Source organism: Microtus ochrogaster, chromosome 10 (genome assembly GCF_000317375.1).
Source record: "Microtus ochrogaster isolate Prairie Vole_2 chromosome 10, MicOch1.0, whole genome shotgun sequence".
NCBI lineage: Eukaryota > Metazoa > Chordata > Mammalia > Rodentia > Cricetidae > Microtus > Microtus ochrogaster.
Genome location: NC_022016.1, coordinates 4,740,031 through 4,761,863, shown reverse-complemented (window position 1 = coordinate 4,761,863; position 21,833 = coordinate 4,740,031). Strand labels below are relative to the sequence as shown.

Sequence of the window (21,833 nt, the reverse complement as noted above, 5' to 3'; positions counted from 1 at the left end):
TTTTCACCTAAATTATTTTTCTGCTTTTAAGATCATGAAATGATGTGAAACCACTTCTCAAAAGCACGAACCAGATGAGTTTTGTGCTCCGTTATTTTGTAGTAGAGCATCATCCTTTTTTTTTGTTAATTTTTGCCGGATATTTTTATAATTCACCATTGCTGCTTTGGCCCCCTGCTGGTAAGAAAGCTCAGGCGCTTGGGCCTTCACTACCTGCATTTCCAGCCCATTGGCCACAGCCTGTGAATGGGAAGGTCCCTGTCCCTCCTTACCTCCAAGCTACAAAAACCAAGCCGCTCTGATTTGCCTGCTCAAGTAATTCTTGAACCTTCCCAGGAGTACAGCATTCCTCCTCTAAAGCCGCCTGTGTGGGTAATAAACATGCTCATGTCTGTCTGTTTCGTGTGAGAGTTAGTGCCACTGACTTCAACGTTGGAAACCATGTTTTCTGAAAAGGTTCTACTTTGTGGGGCTGACTGCAGTAGTTGGCACAGCAAGCTGGGGCCTAGGCAGTCACCACCATTAGAGGGCTCCCAGGGTTTGGCTTAGCTTGTTATCTAGTTTGGAAGGGCTTTCATGTTTTGTCACTTGGGCCATGCTGTGGCTGCATTTGCTGACCCCTACCAGTTAGACATACTCAGCTAGGTTGGAAGTTTCGATGGCCACTTCAGAACACAGCACTAATCCTGCTCATCCTGTATCTGCCCAGACCTGAGCTCTCTCAGAAGTCTGAATATTAGCACAAGCTGTGACTGCAGCCAAGACTCCGAGGAATGACGCTTAGCCTGTTCCTTTGGTCACTTGTCCCTCCCCGCCCCCATTCTCTCCAACGCTAGACAATAGCCTGTGAACTGCAGGGCCTACAGGTCACCCATGTGAAGGAAAGTTTTGTGGGATATGAAAGTCTAAAAATAGATAGGTTGACATGATTTAATAGAACATCTGTGCCCCTTGGTCAGAATAGGTCTGATCGTTAGAGCTGAAGTTTGAAACCCCTATGTCAGACCTACTTAGAGAGGCATTATCCCTAAAGCATCCATAGTACCTGCACAGTGTGGATAGGGGATGGATTCAAGTGTGACTTAGGCCCAGCATCTTAAACCCATGAAAGTAGCTATTGTAGTGAGAGGAGATCCTGGTCCTGCTAATAGCAGGTCTAATAGCGGGGCTGGGACTAGAGGAGGAAACATAAGCAGGTTAGCTAGGATTCCCCATCCCAGTTACATCTAATATTGCCCAAACACTTGAATACAGGAGGACAGACAACAGGAACGAACGGAACATGTTCATTGTTTGACCCAATTGAAACTCCAAACCTTACTAAAATGATTTATATTGCCACACCAAACAACATAGAAATTTGCTCATTGGCTTTTATATCTCTACAGTCTGCCTTTTGAATTGGCTTTTAACATTTGCTGAAATTGGCAAAACTGTGTCATTAAAAGTGGGATGAGATTATAGCTTTATCTGAGAATTCCCCTGAATTTAAACAGAGTGCCCTGTAATCTGGGGGTAGCTCTATTGAGAACATTTCGGGCCACATAAGGAAGATAACTATGTATGTCTCAGTCAGCAGCCTTGGCTACATTTCCCATCACCCCAATTACCCATTACCCTGACTGTCCCACAGTGGGCATGGACATGTTGATCAAATGAGTAATAAATTTGAATTAAGTCTTGGATTCTAGGCAGCTGCCTTGACAAAATGGGACTGCATGGACTTCCCTTTCCTCCTCCTCCTGTTAAGTAAAATGGCTAATATGGCTAAGTTGAAATGAAAAGAAGGCCTTTGAGGTTTGAAACTCATATAGTAGACCTACTTAGACAAGAGTTATTACCCCCGCAGGTTCACCATCTAATGGCTCAATTTAGACTGTTCTTAAACCTGCACAGAACAAATGGCTCCTCACGGTGCATTGTTTGTTGTAGTCTTAATGTGGAGGGTACACCTCCTAAAGCTACCATGCTGATTACTGCTGAAATTAGTAACTCTGACCAACAACTGCTAAGTATTTTGTAGTTGTTTATCTGAAAAAAAAAAAGATTAAGTTTCTGTACCTGTTTTAACCAACTGGACCAGTTTGCCCGCACCTTCAATGGACACAACAATGGCTATACTCTCACCCAGTCTTTGTATACAGATCTTAACCACAGCCACCATTGATGACATCACACTGAGCATATCTTTCTCCAAACTATTCATTTGTCACCTTCTATGAGGGCAATGATCTACCAAGAAAGTTCATCAAGGGAGATGGATCATTAAATCACACATGGTAAAATTCTTGCCACATTGGTCATCTTCTGCAAAGCTCTAAATTCTAAAGATAACATATTTCTCACTTCTAGTTTTACTTAAGTTCCATCTAGCAACTGACAAATGGGCCCATCTTGACTGGACTTCTGTGCAACAAAAGCCCCTATAAATATAATACAGTCTTACATGCCTCCTGAACGATAGCTGTAAGTTACCTCTTTACTTCTGTCTCCTTAGCTTCTCCTATCTGCCATTAGGATGCAGTAACTGGCTACATACTTGACTATTCTAGAAGTAGGTCAGATATCAGATATCATGGGGTCTGAGCCATTCCACATTTAGCTGCCTGCTAAACTTTGGGTCACATAAACAGCATCCTGAAAGCTTTAGTGGGGGCTCTTTGCTATACCATAGAGCCATGTGGTGTACTCCCTCTGCTGTAGAAGACGTCCTCTAGTCATCCCTTGGCAGGATTTGGTGAAGGTTGCTCCATCCCCAGACACTCGGATAACTGGACCATTCTTTAGGGATAACTGGTTAACAAAGTATGTTTATGCACTTCACAAATGGTGGTCACTGCGATGTGCAATGAAACTTGTTGGAAAGCTGTCAGTTTGTAGACCTGGACTGGGATGTCCCTAATAATGGAACAGGACCCAAGAGTAGGCACAAGTAGCCAAACTTCATGTGGTCTTTGAAGTACTGGATACCTTTTCTTACCCAGTGACCTGTTTATCTGTCCCTACCAATGGCAGCCAAATCAGGTCCCTACTCAAGACTGCCTTTTTTGGCGAAACAACACTGACTAGCTTTCCATGATATAAATCAGCATTAGCTACACACGTACTAAATCTATGCCAATGCGTTCCTCACTCTGTCCAGCGTTCTAGACATGACTACTAGTGAGCATGCGTTTGTTTCCCCCTGACAGTTCACCTCACACCAAAGGAGTACTGAATGTTCACTTCCTCCCACAGGCATGCTGCAGTCTTCATAGACGGACGTAACTGTTGCTTAAGCAAGTTCAAATTCCATTTAACAAAGCAGTCCATGTTTCAGCTATCAGATGTTAAGACTGATGGATTACAACAAAAGTTGTAAATTCACCTTGGGTACTAATTGCAGTACACTTTCAAGGCCTGCGCCGCTCACATACTCTTCAGCTCACATCTGGACAAACTGATAAGAAAGCATAGGTGTTTCCACCTTGGATGCCAGAGAAGACTGCAAGACACACAATATATGGGACCAAGTCCAGCCCCCTCTACACTCCCTATTAGCAGCACTCTAAAAAAGCCAAGGCAGTTGAACAAGGAGGACACCTACAGACAGACGTGCCAAAGTGAATGGATTGAGGCCACGAGACCTCTACTCTACACAAGGAATTGGTCAAGTAAGTAAAGCTGGGAACAGGATGCATGCATGCTTGTACTAACACTTGATGGGGAAAAAGAGGTTGTGAACTTGAAGGAGAACAACGAAGGACCTTAGGGAGGGTTTAGAAGAGAAGAGGGAAGCAAGTGATGTTGTAATTAAAATGCAAACACAAAAATCAATTAAAGAGCCAAGCTAGTCTTCTTTCCTGCCCTCCCCTGATATAGAGAGCCCCCTATGGGCCTCCTCAAAAGTTTCATTACATAAGCAACATGTATGTGTATCTTTTACCACCAGCCTCAATATTGGTGTGGGGGCACCCCCCACCCCCCACTTCAGAGTGACAACGCTTTAGAGTTGAGTATTGAAAATGACTTCATAATATGATCTATGAGAATGTGGTAAGCTTAATTTCAGAGCAGCCTGTATTGAAACTTAACAATACTAACCCTATAAATCTCTTAAGCCTCGGGATGTGAAAGTTGTTTGACATACTTAACGATTCCACAAAGACATTAGGAATGAAGTTAAATGGCATGGCTCAAGGGATAGAGATGGGTAGGGTGCACATATCATTTCACCTGATCCAGGACTTAGAGGCTGGATCCAGGAGGGCAAACATTCAGCAATTGATCTATTGGAAGAAAGGTCATAGGATGAGGAATGGATGTCTCTGGGCTAATCAGAGACAGTAATACTTAGTGACATGCAGGTGCATTGAAACCATAAATAAAACCAAGCAAAACCCTTCCATTTCACTCTGAGGATAATGACCAAGAATAAACTTTTTTCTCATCAATGAATTCCAAATACTTAGTATGTATGAGGACTATTCTTAAATATTCTATAAGGATTTGTGCAAACAAAACTGAGCCCAAACTGAACGACATAGGCAGGCTGCCTGAATGCAATAAAGGCTATATAAATAAAATGTCAGAAACAATACGGAGTCTGATGGTGGAGTAGCTCCACAGAGAAATAAATTGCAAAGAGGAACTTTCCGTTTATTCTGGGGGGCTGGGAGTTTGGGAGGCACTCTCTTCTGTGACTTCACCATCATTTACAACTGGGTCCCAACTTTTTATTTTTTAAGTATTAACCTTTTTTTTCTCACTGGATCGGTGCATATCCAGTTGTCTTTTTGATTGGCCAGTTTCATAGCCTTTGGGGCCTCAGACTGGACGTGCTCAATGAGGACGGCAGCTCTGCAGAATCTAATACCCCTTCCTCACTCTGCCGATGGAGCACTAGCAGCCAATTAGGCTGCTGAGCCTGGAAGCTTGGCACTTTCAGGCATTCATTGCTGCTTACCTTCCACCTCCCATGATTCAATCATAAGGCCAAGACTTGCACATAGGTTAGTTCCCCCTCCCACAGGTGTCCATCATGACTGCAGGCTTAGTTTTCAGAGGTGGAAAGCAGTGAAACTTTTAGTGTGTGAAGCCAGGAGGAGCGTCCTTAGGTTGCTGGAACAATGCCGAAGGCAGCTGTGAATAGGGCTTATTAATTTTCCCGAGGATAATCTTATAAAAAGGCATTTATTTGGCCTTTCTGGTCTTCTGATTTCTGATTCATGATGGAACTTCTTTCCCTGATGTAAGCCCCTGCCTCTGTCATTCGTATTTTTCCAAACATCCGAACAAAAATTTCTGACTGACTTGAGGGCTTTGAAACTCCAAAACTGTGAATTAAATAAATGTCATCCTGTGTAGCTTAGGTCAGATTTTTTTATAATGATGTGAAGCTAATTTGTCATTCATACGTTAAACTACCAACTGAATAGTTTCACATCCATTTATTCTTTTCTTTATCCTCAGGACAACTGAACTTTAAGCTGCTATTGTTTTATTTTCTAGATTAGATTTTCTTGATTTTCATATAGCATCCCACATATATTTCCTCCCACCCCACATCAAGCCTCTACCTGCACTCGAGCAAAATTCTGAAATGAAAGTGCTAAGAACTGATGTGTAGAACCTTTGCATGACCTTGACTTGCTCCTGATAATGTACATATTTCTTATGGTCTTTAATTAACAGTGGGTTTTGGTTCTTTTCTATTCTTTTAGGTTTATTTTATCACCACTCCTCTCCCTCCAGCTCCACCTACAATCTATATTGTTTTTGTTGTTGGTTTTTTTTTTGGGGGGGGAAGTGTTTGTTTTGTTTTGTTTGCTCATCCCAGACATAACTTTGGGCATGCTTTACTTATTATCGGAAACATCTTCCTTCTCCTTACTGACTTCTTTGGCTTCTGGCCTGTCTCCTCTGGGTATTCTAGAATGCTTTACTGACCTGCATTACTGTCTCTATGGAGTGTGCACAACTCACTTCTTGTTTCCTCCATTAGCAATTACATGTTACTGTATGCCCTTCCCATTACCTTTCTTGAAGTCCGCAACGAATGTCATGAGAAGCGGAGCAGCATTTAATTCACTGCTACATCTAGCAGAGTACCCAAAACAGAGCTGATAGTAAAGTTTTTCTGAATAACAGAAGGGTAGAGGGGTCAGCTTAGCTTTTATATTGAGGCCTATGCAAAGACCCCAGTTCAATTGCTATCACTTGACTTTGTTCCTCCTGTCCCTGCCCCCAGCTGTCTCCCTGACTTCAAAGTCCAACTGCAACACAAGATGGCCTATGGTTCAAAGTGGAAGGGTTCTCTTTGACTTGTTTCATTCTAGAAGATCGTCTTAACTATGAAGTAGGTGGAAGTCATCTTCCATTCTGAATTCATCCATTCTTTGTCTTGATGCAAAGTCACACAGAAAGAGAAGAATGCTCAAGAATGCATGTTCCGTGATGCAGTCTGAAAGCTGTGCCACTAAGGCTGTTGTAAGGCAAAGAGATATAACTAGATGTGTGGCTTCTTCAAAAGGAAAGGGAGCCAAGTACCACCCAAGTCTACCGCCTCCTAATTTATGGTTTCCTTTGAGGAAGTTGGCTGTTCTCTAGAGCATATTTCTTACTCTCTACTGATCCTACATTAAGGATCTTTCTTTTATAAACTTTAATTATTTTTACGTACCAGAGCATAGGGACTTTTTCAGTCATGATCTTCCATATTCCAGGCCATCCACGGAGAGGGAGGGAATTGGGAGCATGAGAACAAGGACACTGAGAAGAAAAGCTTGGGGCCAGACCTGGCTTGTCTAGTGAATACTAAGATCAGTGCCAACTCAGCAATTTGATGGTCATGCCAGTTTCTAAGACCTGGCTTTGAATCTGCCCTCTGTCCCGGAACTGAGCTGATACTAGAACCTGTTAGCCAGCTATCTGGGATCATGTGCCTCTTTCTTCAGGCTCCTTGACTAAGTACTTTATTGCAGAGAGAAGTGCTTCTCAGAAAGAACGCTTTCTGAATCACTCCCTATGACTAAAAGATATTAATGATAAATGATGAGGGCATTGAAGCAGGAAAACATGTGGCTTTTCATAACTTATTTTATTCCTCTACCCCCTACATCTTAGTTTTCTACTCATAAATATACCAGATTCCAAAGGTGGGAAAATTAAATTAAGCTGGATGTAAAGTGTTCAACATACTGCCCGGATAGTGAGCTCCAGTATATGGTACCTATTGTGATAGGAATATCATAGGTCACGTAGATTTTGGAATCAAAGAATCCTGGGTCTTGAAATGGTATTCTGTTTCTGTCTGTTATCAGCCATGTGACCATGAGCAGACTCTACATTTCTTGTGCGCACGCACGCGCGTGCACGCACACACACACACACACACACACACACACACACACACACACAGATGTACTGATGTGGGAGTGTCATATATCAATCTGTTTATTTCATTGGTTAAGCAATAAAGAAACTGCTTGGCCCTGATAGGTTAAAACATAGGTGGGAGGAGTAAACAGAACAGAATGCTGGGAGGAAGAGGAAGTGAGCTCAGAGACGCCATGCTCCCCTCTCCCAGGCAGACGAGATAGCTCTGCTCTCTGAAGCAGACACGATGAAGCAAGCTGCCAGGTCAGACATGCTGAACCCTTCCTGGTAAGACCGGTGCTACACAAGTTTATTAGAGATGGGTTGATCGGGATATCAGAATTAGCCAGTAAGGGCTAGAGCTAATGGGCCAATCAGTGTTTAAATGAATACAATTTGTGTGTTGTTATTTCGGGGCATAAGCTAGCCAGGCAGCCGGGGTGCTGGGGATGCCGCCCCACCACTCCTATTACTACAATGTACATGCACACAGACCCATAGACACACACGCAGACTCTCTCTCCCCTACATTTATATTCTTCTTGAACAATATAACACAGTCCCCACACCCCACTTTGCCTCCAGCCTATATTGTCTGACAGCATTGCTTTCTTCTCTTCCCACCTCCAGGTTCATGCAGAGAGCTCATCTTTAAAAGCCTCAGATCAACTAGGGACAAGCACCCATGTCTTGGGAAGTACAGTGAGAAGAGGGGGCAGATCTTTTACTACTGTAGTCGGGAATAGAAAGAGCTACACCATTATGCCTTTTGCTTGGGAAAACTAATAATATGAATGATCATCACTGGATTAATTATATCTTGATAATAAATGAAAATAATAATGAACATTTCCTGGCATTTATTGTATGTCAGATGCAATGGTAGTCATTTCATAAACATTGTTTGGTTGAAGCATCATTCTCATAACAATATTGCAGCACAACTGTTACTGGTCTGACTTTAAAGATTAGAAAAATTGAAGCTCAGAACACAAAAAAGCCTTGATCCAAGTCACACATCAAACAATGGGATAAGGGAATTGCCTGGTGTGTGTGTGTGTGTGTGTGTGTTTGTGTGTGTGTGTGTTTGTGTGTGTGTGTGTGTGTGTGTGTGTGTGTGTGTATACGCATGATTTATTGAGTAGGACACATGCTGAATTCCTACACTGGACCAGTTAGTAATCGCAGGGTCTCATGCCATCTTCAGGACCTCCATGTGAGATCAAGATGCTTTCACAGTCATGACTTGGTACTTCCCTATTGGCCTGTTATTTGTACTTCATTTGCATTTGGTGATTCAGTCCTTTCTGTTTGTGGAATTTCTCAGCATGGAAGTATGAGAGCTTCTCAATAGCAACATCCAAAGTTCTATAAGGAGATCCAGTGGCTATTCATCTCAGCTGTTCCAGAATGAGTAAACAGTATTCTAATGTGTCAGGTCTTTCCTCACGTGTAACCTTGCCTAGAATCTCCAACCTCTGCAGTTTCTTAATGGCAAATTCCCACTTACTCACCCACCCCCAGCGCTCTGTTACACACCTAAAGAAACTCTCCAAAGACATTTGGAGATTCAGGGATCCATCTCTTAGCCTTGTACCTCTGCTCCCCAACCTATATGTCTTTACTCATACGTTGGTCTCCCCTATCATAGCATTTATTAAAAGATAGCAAGGAGGGACATATGGAAGGGTTTAACAGGGGGAATATTGTAATTATAATCTAACAAAATTTTAAGGTAAAAATAATAGAATTTAAAAATTTGGACATTCTGGATGTTACCTTTCTCTGTTTGACTATGAGCCTCTTGGGAGAAACACCTGCAACCTACCTTGTTTCTTATTCCTAGCTGTCACAAAGAACTTGGTGTATACTAGGAAGTCAAAGCACTACTACAGAAAGCTGGGCAATTAAGAAGAAAAACTGTCACCTGGGGCGGAGAGAAAAGTGGAAGTGTTCTGAGCATCCTCCGACTGTCAGCAGGGCCCTGCCCAGGTTGACCTTGGCCAAAGGCAGAAGCTCCAGTTGGTGTGTCCTCTATCCAGATCATTTGCTCTCACCAAGAAAGCAAAGACTCTAGAATAGAAACCTGTAACTGTGTCCAAGGAAACATCATCTTCCTGGTCCAGTCCTGCTGATGGAGAGATGTCTTTTCTAACAACCCTATCCCCTTAGTCCTGCATCCCATGCCTGGTTCTATGACAGAATCAGTGTGATGTGTTCAGCTTAAATGTAATCATGACAACTAGCTTACCACTGTGCCAGTCTCTTATTATTCCCACCAAGGACTGTTCACTTAGGTGAGTCCCCATGAATCCTCAGTTTCAGGTTTAGTATACCCTATGTTTGCTTATGTGTGCAAATACACACGTACACACACACACACACACACACACAAACACACACTATATTATATAAGGCTATAAACAGTCTGCCTGCAAATGACTGACATTGATGAATATGTATGAGGTTTTAGCAACCAGAAGTCTGAATTTATTCTAAATTTCTAGAGCAGTTAAGACAAAAAACAGTTCTAGTTCATTGCTTTTCCCTTTTGGCTGTGGGTAATAATGCTGCATAAATTGACCTCAACTTTCCCACGCGAAGACTGGGGATGGCTAATTAGCATACAAGAGACAGGGAATCCCCTCACACGTGAGCCAGTATTTTCTTGTCTCAGCCCCTGGCAGACATTGCTAAGAAATCTCTTCACTACTGAGATGGTCCCAGCCCCGAATCTCTTTCAACACGGTACTCCAAGCTCTCACTACCATCCAGTGGTAATGGTCCTGAGAGAATTGCAGGCCTGGCTTGATTACTTCTGGTGTCTCTTCTCACTCTGACCTTTTACAGTCTGGTTATTGTTTTTGTTGTTGTGGTGGTTTGCTTGTTTTTCTTTACCTTATGGTGCTGCCCTTGCACTAGGGTATGGAAGCACTTTGTACCGAGAAGAGCTGAGGAGATTACTTCTGCCTCTGCTCAGGCTGAGAGCCAAATCCTCAGCCTCAGTCCTCTTCCCTTCTTTCAACTGACGTAACAGAAACGGAACAAGAGAACAAAGGTTCCCTTGGGGTTGATGCTACCATCTAAAGAGCTCTCTGAGGCTGCTGGGATATCAGTGGATGGACACCGATGTGATTATAGCAGCCTGGGTTCAAATCTCTGCTCTGCCAATCTCCCTGTTGGGAACGCTTGACAAGTCACCTCACCCTTCAGAGCCTTGGATTCCTCCAGTGTGAAATGCAGGTAACAATGCCTGCCCCACAGACATGTTCTGGAGAATAAATTGGGCGAAGTGATGTATGTGAAAGCGCCTTCTAAGACACACCATGCTGAACGCACGGAGAGGATTATTATTCTCGGCATACACCCATAGGAAAAAGACTAGGGTGTTCCGTTCCAGATGGACTCAGTCTAAAACGGGGAACAAATGCTTTTTTTGGTAATTTCATCTTGTGGAAACAGCAATCTCATGGGCCTATTTGTGTTTAATGAACTGCATCCTGTATCGTCTTTTTGCATGGCTCTGAGAAGAAGCAAGTTGGCTCTCTCCTCTGCTGTGCCGCACAGAGGCGTCCGGCTATGTTTAACCTCCCCCAGTCTCTCCCTACTGGATATAAGATAACACTACCTCACTGCTAGATAGACCCCATAATCTTCTGCACAGAAGCCAGGATAAAAGGCAACAGGAAAGGGATATTTGGCCAGCTCCCAAACCTGTGCTGGTCCCTAGTAAAAATGATTGTGTTCCATCCTGAGCATTTTAACCCGTGCTACAGTTGAGGGAAATGAGGTAGGGCCCCAAGTTCACGCCCCTTGGCAATGAAGGAACCAGCCCTTCACTGGACTCAGTATCTAAACCCAAATTGGTACTCTGAGGTCTTCCACAAAGCGCTTCTGTGCTTCAGAAGCCTTTAGTGTCCCTGAAGCAGACACTCTCCGGGACTGCAGGAAGCTAGTCACCTTCTTCCCCAATAAAATCCAAAAAGAGACAACACTTAGGCTAAGATGGTAAGATATGCATGACTCTCCCAGGCTTATTTCTTCATTCGTTCTTCAGTAAACATTGCTGAATGGCATTTGCATGCCAATCAAAGGTTAAGCGTGATGCTACAAATGTTTACCAAGCCGAAGATCTCTGCCTTCAAGGATCTTCCAGTAGGGTAACAGAGATAAACACAAACTATGACTGTGAAGTTATTACTGAGGTTGGTTATATCTACTGTCCTTCAATGAGAATGTAATGGAGATGCTTAACTGCCCGGTTCTTCTTGAAAGATCTCTTGAGAAATGGCATTTGAGTTGAGTGATCTAAAGTGACTATAAAGACCATAAAGGTCAAAACCCAGAGGAAGGCTAAGTTTCAGAAGGACCACAGATTTTTCCAGGATCCGAAGGGTAGGGAACACAGGGACATATGGTGCTGAAGTGGTTGGATGGAGACAGATGGAACCTATAGGGCCTTCAGGCCATGGGAATATGTTTAGAACTTATCCCCAGTGCAACAAGACCTCCAGGAGTTTGAACTCAATGAACAACATAATAAGCCCTCCCATTTGATCTGTGATGATTGCATTGATGTGGCAAATTGATGGAGCCACCGGAGCTTAGATGTCTGGTCAAACATCCTGGGGACATATGAGAGAGTGACTTTGGATGAGGTTCCTATTTAAACCATTGGACCATGTGAAGCAGAGTGACCTCTCTAATGTGAGTCAGCCTCATCTAAGCCATCAAAAGGCCTCAGCAGAATGGTCAGGCTGACAGATGGGCTGGAAGCATGAATGCTTCTTAGTGGACTGCAGTAAGCTTGATGCTGGCCTGTTCTGCTCTCACATCCTCATGTAAATACTGGTTCTTCTTTAGGGTTAAACTGGAAGCCTCCAGACTACAGCTAATACCAGCAGCCTAGACGTAAGTCATCAGTTTGCCAGGGTCTCCAATCTACCTTCTCCAGGTGTTGGAGCTCTGTAGTAACCGCATAAACCAGTTCATCAAATGTACCTATGGCTATAACTCTTAATACATCTCTTTCTTGCCTGTGTGTATTTTCAGTCTGCTGGTACTGTTTCTCCAGAGAAGCCTGGATGTCATTTATCTCATTAGTACTGTTGTGTAGTGTGGGCTAATGTAGGGCGAGAATAGCTTCAGGTGGGAGACAAAGACGCCAACTCAGACAAGCTGTGATGGTGGCATAGGGTATGAAGGCAAGATTAGAGTAGCAACAGTGAGAGCGTCCAGGAGCTACGTGGAAATGCAAGTTGATGGAACTTGGGATGGTTCGGAAATGGGCTAGATAATTAAGGGAAAGAGAGGTGCTGAAGTTTCTTGGGCCCTGGCTCTGCCTCTAAAGGAGTAAGGGCACTTTTCACTAGAAGTCTAGGACAGCCCGGGGTTGTATGGAGTTGCATGTGTGCTGCGGGAGAACAAGCAGGATAGCAATCCTCAGAGGGGGGCTTGGATAAGGAGATAGAAGTCAGGGAGAGGGTGAGGCCATAGTGTAGGGATGACAACAAAGAACGTAATAGATTGATTGACACAGAGATAGATAGTACAGAAAAAGGGACCAAAAGGACATGCCTCCTGTTCGGCCTTACTGGCTTAGCAGAGTAGGATATGCCTGCAAAGGAAGATGAAGAGGGCGGAAGAGGAACATGAAAAGATCTGGTTTCATGCACACAGCACAGAAATGCATCAAGCTGGAGGGAGTAGACTGTCAAATGTTACAGAAAGGTCAGGCAAGAAGAGAAGGAAAAATGGCCCCAGGTTATGAAATCACTGGGGAAGTCAGCTGGCACCCTGAGGTCTCAGATCCCGAGCCCTTTCACATCTCCTTGCTGTCTTTGAAGAAAGTTCCCTCAGGAAATAGCTCTGGAGACTTCTCTAGTTCACAACAGCTCTTGGCCACACCTCGTCAGCACAAGAGGAAGTGACATTTAACTACATCTTGGTATGCCCCTCCCCACAGCCTGATGCCTGCATCTGACTTTCAAACAGCCAAAGACTTTCCCAAAAAGTAGCCCAGGAATATTTCAGTTGGCATTCAGAAGTACATGGTAATTCAGATGGAAATGAATTCCTTAGAATTTGCCCGGAAAATTACAGTAGAGCTAAAACACCTTTAAAATGGGTGTTTATCTCTGGGGACAGCTCTCTAAACTATGAATTCAAGAAAATTCAAAAACTGCATATGTGAACAGATTGTCCTTTCAGAGGGGACAAAGGTCTTGGAGGCCTTATGCTCAGAAAAGCCCTACTCAAGAGTTGCTTCTAGACTTTCTCTATTTCTTTAGACTTGGGTTTACTTTTGTCTCTCCTTCTTTTCTTCCTCCTCCTTTTCCTTCTCTCTGTTCATTCACAGAGGTTCAACAATTATATCCCATATTCATATCCATCCTTTATAATGTCATTATCTGTACAAAATAAAAGATGACCATAAACCATCCCATGAGACTGGTAATTTATGTATCCATCAGTCTAGTACATAGTAGAAAGTCACAAGCCCTGGTTGATTCCTCTCTGGCCCATTTCCACAGCAAGTTCTAATACTGAAGTTGAACTCACCAGGTAGGTCACTCCCCACTCTAGACCAATCAGAACCATTCCTGATCCTATATCAGCTGACAAGTGGTGGTAGTGAAGTCTCAGTTACATCTCTTCAACACCCCAGTTCACAGCTCTGAATACACACCCGGGAAGGCTGTACTCTAAGTGGGGAGTGGCGAGCATCTGGATGAGCTCCGGCTCGGCGCTAGACACATCTCTTCATAGACCTATTTTCTTATACAGACTACACAGCTACTCTGCTTGCAAATATGGAAACTGAGAGGGAATCAACTTGCTAATGATCACACAAGTGGCCAAGTGTATGCCTGAGATTTTAATGGGTGCCCAGCTGACTATGAAACTTTGTTTTATTCCCAAATATTACTCATGAATGAATTTATAAACATACAATCATAACTGAAGACTCAATAGCAAGGTCACAGATAAGTAGAGGGTGCAGATATCAGGGCAGGCAAAGAAATAAAGTCCCATTGGGGGTGGGGATAGATGCCACAACATGTTTTGTAAGTATACTTCTGACACAAGACACTCAGGATGTCACATGGGCTTAAAGAAAGGCATTTGGCACAGCGATGGTTAATGGAACCTGACAGACTGAGCAGTTTGCATGCTAACCTTGCTGAGGATTCCTAGCTTCTGGGGATGACTTCAGATACTGACTTGCCTTTCAAGCCTACCTTTTTCTGGATGCGGGTTAGCTTAGATACCACTGTACTGATTTGTCTAGTCCTTCAGGCTCTTCTCGATCTTTTCACTCACCTTTGGTGTGCCCAGGAGATATTATTCTGGCTTTTACTTTTCCTTATTGCAGAGAAGAAAATTCACAGGCCCCCTTTTGTTTCTACGGGAGGCACTGCTAACTAAGCTGAATTCTTTTTCTCAGTGGCCACTCTTCAAATGTGTAGAATTAACAAATAAGACCCATAGGCCTGAAAAGGGCAGGGACATTTATTCCAATGTCTGGAGATTCTGAGTTCAGGGAAGATAGCTCTCAGCTCAGGTGGGGATGCAGCCCTCAGTGCCCCCACTGATGAATATGTGGTACAGGAGAGCCCACTACCTCTTCTCCATTCTGCAAAGGAAGGTGTGTATGCTTATTTCTTCTTTGCTTCATGAAAAATATGGTAGGATAAGAGGGTGGTGACCCATCAATTGTAGAGAGCTATAGAAATGTTCATGATTGTTTTTCAAGTGTCTTATTTGATCTTTTCCCTAGTCTTTCTAGTCTGGGAGAAGCTATGCACTCCTGCTGAATTGAAAATACATTCAGAAACGCCTCCCTCTTCCAATGGCACATGTAGTTCACAGGGCAAAGCAGAGGTTGAGGTCACACATTAGGAAGGGCTGTGGCCAGGTCTCAGATCTTTAGCTGATGTTTATAGTTTTCACTTTATTTCAAGCTACTGTTTTTCCTGCACCCGCTGAGTTTTGGCAATTTTACCTGTGTTATTTCATCTCATTTGCCTAAAAGTTACGAAAGGGAATTACTATCTCTTCTTTAGCATGAGGAATCTGAAAACTTGGAAGCTACTAAGCAGTGGGTATAGAAGAAGAAGAAGGAGTCCAGATATGCACCACTTTGTCGCTGCCCAAGTGCCTTTTCCCACATGCTCTGCTCCCAGTTATCTGCCACAAAGTCCATACCTACCTGACCCCAAGCCCTGGTGTTTAGAAGACAATGTTATGTTACTGGTGCCTTGGAAGAGAAATCTTATCAATTATCTCTGAATCCAAAGGGTTTCCAGTGTCTTTTTTTCTTGCTTTTAACCTTCCAGTCTCCTGTATTATTCCCTATTATCAAAAAATAAGCTAACTCAAGACTTCTGATATGCTGTAGCATGTAGAGATAGAGAAAGAAACACAGGAAACAGTTATCTTGGCTTCCGAGTATCTGCATGTTCTTCTTGGAACAAATACAGAAGAAAAGTTTCAGCAGAATGGATGCCCGGAGATGCCAAGCTACAGCACCAGACATTCAGTCCTGGACATGGGCTGGGGCCTCCAGTTGCTGTGTCAGCCTTTTCTACCCTCTTCCCTCTCTTATCTTTCTTGTGATAGATTCCGTTTCTATTACAAAGAATGAGATGTTCTTCATCAAAGAAGTCTAAGCCCTGAAAGCAACCAAGAATAGAGATGGGATGACATTTAGCATCACAGTAGTGTCCCAGACCCTGAATGTGGCAGGAAGTAAATTAGTTCAGTGGCCACAGTGAGAGAGAGTTTTTATAAACATAACCTAATTGTATTACTTCAAAGTCCTGAAGCTTATGGCCTTGCTTAATGATGTGTCCCATTATTTATAGGGTGGCACAATGAGACTTCTATTGATTTAATGCACTTCCTTAAAGACTGTCATTGTCACAGCTATAAAACCGAGCTATTCCCTGACAACTCAATTATGTCCTCTGAGCCTATAAACCACTCATGCCCCACTCAGTTGCACACAGGAAGCAGGCAGCGGTGCACACAGAGCTGGGGATACAAAACCCCTAGAGGCAGAACGAAAGGCTACAGATCTGGCCAAGGTACATTCAGGGGTTCCCTCTCCCCAGGCATAGTCAGCAGCTGGCGAGCACTGAAAGATGACATGACGCAGCTTCGCTTTGCCTTGGCCCTGACACATGGGGCTGTGTGATGAATCTTTCCTGTCTCATTGAGCCTTAATTTCTCCAGTGGAAACTGGAGAGCTGAGTTCCATGAGAACTCCAAGGCTGGTGTTCTGTGGTCTGTGGTTATGACTTATGGGTTTCCTGGAATTAGGATACAGAGCCTGTGGAGAAGGTGTGGGCAGGTTTGTATTAGCAATCCTCACAATATCCAACAATCAATGGTATTAACTATAACAGAAAGCACTTTAATGTATCAGAGAAGAAAGAGAGAGGAGGAGGTAGAGAGAGAGGGAAAGAGAGAGAGAGGAAGAGAGGGGGGGAGGAATGGAGGGAGGGAGGGAGGAAGGAAGGAAGGAAGGAAGGAAGGAAGGAAGGAAAGAAGGAAAGGAAAAACTGAAAGAAAATAGTTTTTGTAACCAGCCAGTTAGAACTGTGACTTCCAACACGGGCCCTACTATTCAGCAGCAGTGTCTCCATGGGCACTTAGGTCCTTATGTCTGAGACTGGGTTTCTCAAGTCGGAGAGTCTACTTCTCAAGTACAGTGACATATTGATATGTATATATGCTGCCTGGGTGATACCATAGTGGTTAAAGTGTTGTACAAGAAGAAAGCATGAAGACCAAGGTTTGAATCCCAAGCACCATATAAATGCTGGGCAGTCATAGCCAGCTGCTTCTAATCCAGCACAAGGAGGGTAGAGACGGGGGTGCCCAGGTAAGTTAGCTAGCTAGATTAGCTGGATAAGCGAACCTGGGCTCGCTGGGAGCTGCTGCTTCGATGGAAAGGTAGGGAGTGATTGAGGTAAACTTCAGATGTCAGTCTCTGGACTTCACACATGAATGTACATTTACACATGCCCACATATATACCCATGTAAACACCCATGTGACACACACAGATACATATGACAAAGTATAATCAATATACCATTACATACATGTGATATTTCCAACGTTGTAAAATGCTAGTGTGTAAGTCATTTCCCCATTACAAGTGCTAGGTAGATAGGAATAGTTATCCAAGTACACATTTCACAGGAAGGGGACACTGATGACATATGGGAATGATTTTCCTGAGCTCAATGGCAGTGACTAGTCTTCTGCACTAGACCACCTTAGACTACAGAAGTTCAAAATCTTCTGACAGCTGAGAAGCAGAGGAATTTAAGATGTGGTGACCCTTCACGAGGATAGCAATCCCTCTGTGGGGGACACTTGTGCCCCAGACTTGAACAATCGAAAGTTTTTCCTGCCTTCTCCCACAAAGCCCAAAGAGAAGGCAACATAGAGACATCATTCCCTATCCTCTGCCTGTTTCTCTGGCAGCTTTTTCAAGGGAAGGCTTGGTTTAAAAAAGCCTACAGTATAATAAAAGAGTTTAAATACCTGGCTGAAAGAATCTTAAGAAAGAATGTTTCCTCACCCTGACCAAGGTAAAGCGAGGCTCAGAGGAGGTCCGGGAACTGCCAAAGGCCGCACAGCTTACAGTAGGAGAAACAGGATGTATATCTGGCGAGGCTCTGTGGTTCCCCCTTCACCATACTTGGCAGTCACTGCCAACGAGCCCACTCCCAGGCTTACCTTTCTGATACTGGAGCCACAGCTGCTGCTGGACCTTCTTGCTGGGGAAGTGGATGATGCAAGTGAGCTCAGAACCGTACAAGGCCTCTGCGATGTAGTGGGAGCCGTAGTGCTGGATGAAGGACAGCAGCTCATCCCGACTGCTCTCTTTGGTCAGAATCTTTAGGACATTGGTGAAGCCTGGAGGGAGAGCAGCGTGTGTGAGCAGTTAGACTTCAGAAGTTGGCAGCCAAAAAATAATATCCAGGTGAGGATCCCTTCCAGTCAGTTCATGGCCTTTGTCCTCATCACAGCAGCACCTGGCAACTCATTCGCTCACAGCAAGGACTGGCTCGCACTGCTGGACGCTGCGGCATAGGGGACTTGCCAGAAAAGAATGACTGGCCAACATACATGACGATGACCTTAAGGTCACAAGTGGAAGTTAGAGCTGATGCCTGCTTGCTGCACAGCTGATGCATGCAGGTAGACCACTAGTGGTTTCCACTTCCTTAATTCAAATACTGCCATGTTGACCACCACACCCCCATTAACCTGATGAGAAGCCAAAGCTGAAAGACTGTGAGCGACATATCTTAGCCCTCTATCTAAAAGAGCTGCACACAAACACTCTTTTGCTGTTACTTCAAGTGGATTGGCTGGCGTCCTGGAGCTCCATTTGTCCCAGCTCAGTAGAGATTCCGTACGTGCTTGTGCTTCTTGCTCCATCACCTCCCTGTCCACTTTTGCCCTTATTTCCTGAGACAGTTGATTGTTTTCTGTTGCCATGGAGTTTTCTCGCTGCCTGCTGCGCTGTCTCAGTACCCTGCTATACCTAGCACAAGGCCTCCAGAGCCATGTCTCAGGACTGCTATTCCCACTCCCCTCCACTTCCTGTTCCTCCAGGGTCTTCCTGCAATGGGAGACTGGTTCCTTCACCATTCAGCTCCAAAGCCTCCAGCTCAGCTTTAGTACAGGGAACTCGTTGGAGCATTCCAGACAAAGTAATGCCACCCCAAATCTCTGCTGCTCTGATTTTCAAACTTAGGGTGCTTAGGGAAAAGCAAATATAGGGAAAGGTTCTCTGAGTTCCCCATCTGCCTTGAAGGCTGAATCCTTCAGAATGCTTGCACTTGTTGTGAATGCTCACCCCATTTCTCCCATCAACTGGGGGAATCTGGAGCATACTGTAGGTAGACTTGTGCTGACAGTACAAGTGAAGTCCAGACAAATGTCCCAGGCTGTTTTCACCATTCATTCTCCCGGATATCATTTATGCTTCCTCTAAAATTTCCTATGTACGAAATCCTTAAATGCCCTCTTATACCCACCCCAGTCACGCACTCCGCAACTCATGGCACACAGCAAACAACCAGCCACAGTTATTATAAGAACACCAATGACACATCAAAGAGCAAGCACCTCTCCAATGTCGAAAATGAGCTCCAATTTGCCACCATTTGATTTACAAGGAGCTTCCAGGAACATCATTACTGATTAATTAAAGCAGGTACACCTTTGTAGTCCTAACAGGAACATCGCAGTTATATTCACAAGTGCAGGGTGAGGGGGTGGTGGGGAAACAGAAATAGGGCTCAAAGAAAGGGTGCTTGATTAGAACACTCTCTTTCTGTCAACCTGTTAACTCGTGCAACTGGGTAATTATACAGCAGGATTAATAATGAGATGGTTTCTGTTAAGTAATAAAGACAGTGCCTCGGAGATGCCCTATGGCTCTTCAGCCAGGCAGACAAAAATGCAATTGAATCCTGGCTCCCTTTTCCCTTCTGCTGCTTACTAGCTCTGTGACCTTGGCTTGGTTGCTTAACCTCTTTGATCTCCAGTTCCTTTATATGATGACAGATAGGCTAAATTATTACTTTCCTTGTAGAACTGCTGCAAGCCACAGACAAGAAACGTTATAACGTGCTTGACAGATGTCAGCAACAATCACTGTGTGCACTTCCCGGAGGGTTAGGCCCTCCCTGCCCCGGATGAAAGAGCTCCATTTTGCTGATGAACAAGACGGAACTGAGAAAAAGGAATGAAAGAGAAGAACTCAAGAGATAATTAGGGGACACACTGACAACAAGAACTCAAGAGATAATTAGGGGACACACTGACAACAAGCTGGTGACGGCTTCCAGAACCAGAGTAGACAACCCCAGGCCAGGTTTCTTCTTCCCAGGGATTTTTGTTCAATACCTTATTCTCCAGTTTTCATTTATTTATCTTATTCGTCCATCAAATGTGGACACCAACAATGTGCTGATTCTCTGTTAGTTTCTGGAGATATCGGGATAAACAGATCATTCTTAGCCCCAGTTCTCCGGTCAGAGGGCTAGATAGACATAATTTAGACATGAATCAAGTAGATGTTAGTACTTTCCTGGAGGTATTCCAACACCTGAAATTACTTGATTTGTTTATTGAAGAATGAAGAGTGGAGGAGGTGCCAAGAGTTTAGTGTGCACACTTCAGGCAGGGAGAGCTAGGCGGGAGGCACAGCAAGTGCAAAGCTACAAACAAACATGCCCCATCTCAAAAGCTACAGAGCACCTTGCCTACTGGAAGTCAGGGCTCACATAAAGAATAGGTCGTGCGTGTGTATATAGTGGTGCGTGTGTATGTGGTGGTGCGTGTGTATATGTGGTGCATGTGTATATGTGGTGCGTGTGTACGTGGTGGTACGTGTGTACATGTGGTGTGTGTGTATGTGTGTACATGGTGGTGCGTGTCTACGTGGTGGTGTGTGTGTACATGTGGTGTGTGTGTATGTGTGTACATGGTGGTGCGTGTGTACGTGGTGGTGTGTGTGTACATGTGGTGTGTGTGTATGTGTGTACGTGGTAGTGCATGTATACATGGTGGTGTGTGTGTATGGTGGTGTGTGTATGTGGTGGTGCGTGTGTACATGGTGGTGCATGTGTATGTGGTGGTGCGTGTGTACGTGGTGGTGCGTGTGTACATGGTGGTGGTGTGTGTACATGTGGTGTGTGTGTGTACATGGTGGTGCATGCGTACGTGGTGGTGTGTGTGTGTATGGTGGTGTGTGTGTACGTGGTGCTGTGTGTATGGTGGTGTGTGTATGTGGTGGTGCGTGTGTACATGGTGGTGTGTGTGTACGTGGTGTGTGTGTGTACATGGTGGTATGTGTGTACGTGGTGGTGTGTGTGTACATGGTGGTGTGTGTGTACATGTGGTGTGTGTGTATGTGGTGGTGTGTGTGTACGTGGTGGTGTGTGTGTACGTGGTGGTGCGTGTGTACATGGTGGTGCATGTGTACGTGGTGGTGGTGTGTGTGTACATGTGGTGTGTGTGTACATGTGGTGTGTGTGTGTACATGTGGTGTGTGTGTGTACATGTGGTGTGTGTGTACATGGTGGTGTGTGTGTACATGGTGGTGCGTGTGTACGTGGTGGTGTGTGTGTGTATGGTTGTGTGTGTACGTGGTGGTGTGTGTGTATGGTGGTGTGTGTATGTGGTGGTGTGTGTGGACATGTGGTGTGTGTGTACATGGTGGTGCATGTGTATATGGTGGTGTGTGTGTATACGTGGTGCGCGTGTGTACATGGTGGTGTGTGTGTGTACTTGGTGTGTGTGTGTACATGGTGGTGTGTGTGTACGTGGTGTGTGTGTATGGTGGTGTGTGTGTACATGGTGGTGTGTGTGTATGTGGTGGTGCGTGTGTACATGGTGGTGCGTGTGTACGTGGTGGTGGTGTGTGTGTACATGTGGTGTGT

General features: G+C 44.4%; 1 protein-coding gene across 4 annotated transcripts in view; it reads right to left on the bottom strand.

The window, feature by feature from the left end:
* Positions 1–21,833, bottom strand: part of Astn2 (astrotactin 2) — a 1,041,512-nt gene that overhangs the window by 270,882 nt on the left and 748,797 nt on the right. For all 4 annotated transcript variants that reach the window (XM_026782391.1, XM_013348224.2, XM_026782390.1 and 1 more), the window contains one exon: positions 18,112–18,291. In XM_026782391.1, coding sequence (XP_026638192.1) covers positions 18,112–18,291 — 180 coding nt within the window. The remainder of the gene's footprint in view (positions 1–18,111; positions 18,292–21,833) is intronic.